This window comes from Octodon degus, unplaced genomic scaffold (genome assembly GCF_000260255.1).
Source record: "Octodon degus isolate 3935 unplaced genomic scaffold, OctDeg1.0 scaffold00047, whole genome shotgun sequence".
In the NCBI taxonomy this organism is placed as follows: Eukaryota; Metazoa; Chordata; class Mammalia; order Rodentia; family Octodontidae; genus Octodon; species Octodon degus.
Window position 1 is genome coordinate 8193992 of NW_004524623.1, and position 2314 is coordinate 8196305.

At 31.2% G+C, this 2314-nt stretch overlaps 1 protein-coding gene across 1 annotated transcript in view; it reads right to left on the bottom strand.

Annotated features, from left to right (window-relative positions):
• Tspan8 (tetraspanin 8) overlaps nucleotides 1-2314 on the bottom strand; it is a 29772-nt gene that overhangs the window by 3930 nt on the left and 23528 nt on the right. Inside the window, exon 6 of the mRNA XM_004632214.2 lies at nucleotides 2128-2259. Coding sequence (XP_004632271.1) covers nucleotides 2128-2259 — 132 coding nt within the window. The remainder of the gene's footprint in view (nucleotides 1-2127; nucleotides 2260-2314) is intronic.

Genomic DNA, 2314 nt, shown 5'->3' on the forward strand with positions numbered 1-2314 from the left:
GGCTCAATCCCTAATGCCACAAAAAGGAAATCTTTAATTATAAATCATCTTTTTGACAAATATTTTCCAGATTATAAGGCATCTGAGGAGCAAAGTTTTGCTTAAAGAACCTAGTTATTAAAACTAGGGATTGAGAATTTTAAATTTTTTTCACCACCGTCTGAAATTATAATGTTTATGATTTAAAATTTATAAATAATAATTTAAAATTTATAAATAATAATAATAACTTCATGTTATTCACTATGGAATTTATAATATCTTGACTGAAATTTTTAGTTTTGTAATCTACAGCAACAAGGTCCTTGTCCAACAAGGATTTCTGAGATTTTTTCATATCACGATTCCCACAGCAGCTGATGATTTCAAATTATTCTGTAGACTTTCATTGCACAACAAAAATAGGGTACCTTACTATGCCAGGTTTTAATCAGCACTTACCTTTTTAAAAACAGGTTTTTTTGTCATATGTTACACAATTGAAGTTTTAGTTTAGTATACAGCAAAGTACTATGTTTTAAAAAGTGAATTTGGGAAAATCTTTCAATAACACCTACCAGGGATATTTTTGCCATAGAAAGAAAAACAATGTTTAATTATTCTAGTACTTAAGATAAAGAAAAGAATTTAGAAATGTGCCCCTCTGCTACATTTTTTGAAATGTGTTCAAACCAGTATGCAGTTCTAAATTTAAAACAAATTGAGGAGCCAAGAAGACAGCTCAGTGGAATAAGTGCTTGCCTTTTACATAGGAAAATATCACACAATGGAATAGTAATATTGATTGCATTGTTCTGAAATATATCACTCCTATGATAGTCATAAATATGCAAAAGAAAACTACTTACTCCTTGCTAGATTTAAGTATTTCATAAGGCTAAATCTTCTCTCTTCATCTTGAACATAAGGGGTTACTCCATTTACATCTAATCCAAAGCAATAATCATTTGAGGAAACTGTCACATCATTAAGAGTTTATTAGGAGATTACTGACTGTATATATGAAGTCACATGCATTATATCTGAGAGATTTGCTCCTTCCATTCCCCCAAGATTATGTAGATTCTTGACAAAGTGGAGTGAAAAGACAGAAGAAAGAAAGAACCAGAGAGGAAAGAAGAAAGAAAGAAAGAAAGAAAGAAAGAAAGAAAGAAAGAAAGAAAGAAAGAAAGAAAAAAGAAAGAAAGAAAGAAAGAAAGAAAGAAAGAAAGAAAGAAAGAAAGAAAGAAAGAGAGAGAGCATTGTAGATTTCTTTTTTTTTTTTTTTTCTTTTTTTTTTCAGGCTTCTTGTAAGTGACACATGGCAGACGGAAGTGCTTGGTGAATGTATAACTTTCCTTATGAGGAAGTAGAGCAGTTATCAGCATGTGCTTAGCTGTATTGTGTGTAAATTTCCAGAAATACCTATGCAGAAGCTTTCAGAATCTATCTTAAGTAAAATACCTTTGCCCTGAATCTTTAACTGGAGATAAACATCAATTTGTAATTGAGTTCAATAATTTCTCATTACCCTAAGAAGCAACTACACTCATTTGCACCATATTTATTTCATGTCTAACTAATACAATTAAGTAGACAACAGGAGAGCAGAGAGGGTATTAAAAAATGAGAATAAAAATGTAGTGATCGCTTTTACAGCAGCACTACACACTCACGGTGTATCCTGGTAGAGAACTCCTCCCCCATGAGTTACGGCAGATGCTAATAACAGCAATTCCTTCTCAGAACAAAGCTCTTTTAATTTTGTTAATATTGATTTTGAGAGCTTAAATTAAAACACAAAATTACTTAAAGAAGTGAATAATGATTAAGTTCACCAAAATAGAACTAAAACCCCCCAACATTTCAATATTAGTTTGTAATTTGCCTTTTATCACAGAATGTTGCTTTGACCACTAGAGTTTGATTTAGATGATGCCAAACTCATAGAAAGAAATGAAATATTTCATTTTGTTATATCTGTCTTTATCCTTTACTAAAGCTTTCTAAAATTTGGATTTCTGAGATTTTTCATATCATGATTCCTACAGCAGCTGATGATTTCAATTTCAAATTATTTTGTAGACGTTCATTGCACAAAGAAAATAACAGGGCCACTTACTATGCTCAGTTTTAATTAGCACTTACCTCTTTAAAAACAGGTTTTCTGTCATATGTTACACAATCATTTGATGGAGGTTCACATGCACATGACTCAGAAATTGATTGAAAATTCGTTCCCCAATCCGCAGCTCCATCGACCAAGCCACAACATTTAAACTGTTTAGTGAAAATGCGATGAAAAGTAGTCACCAAAAAGATTAAAAACATCATA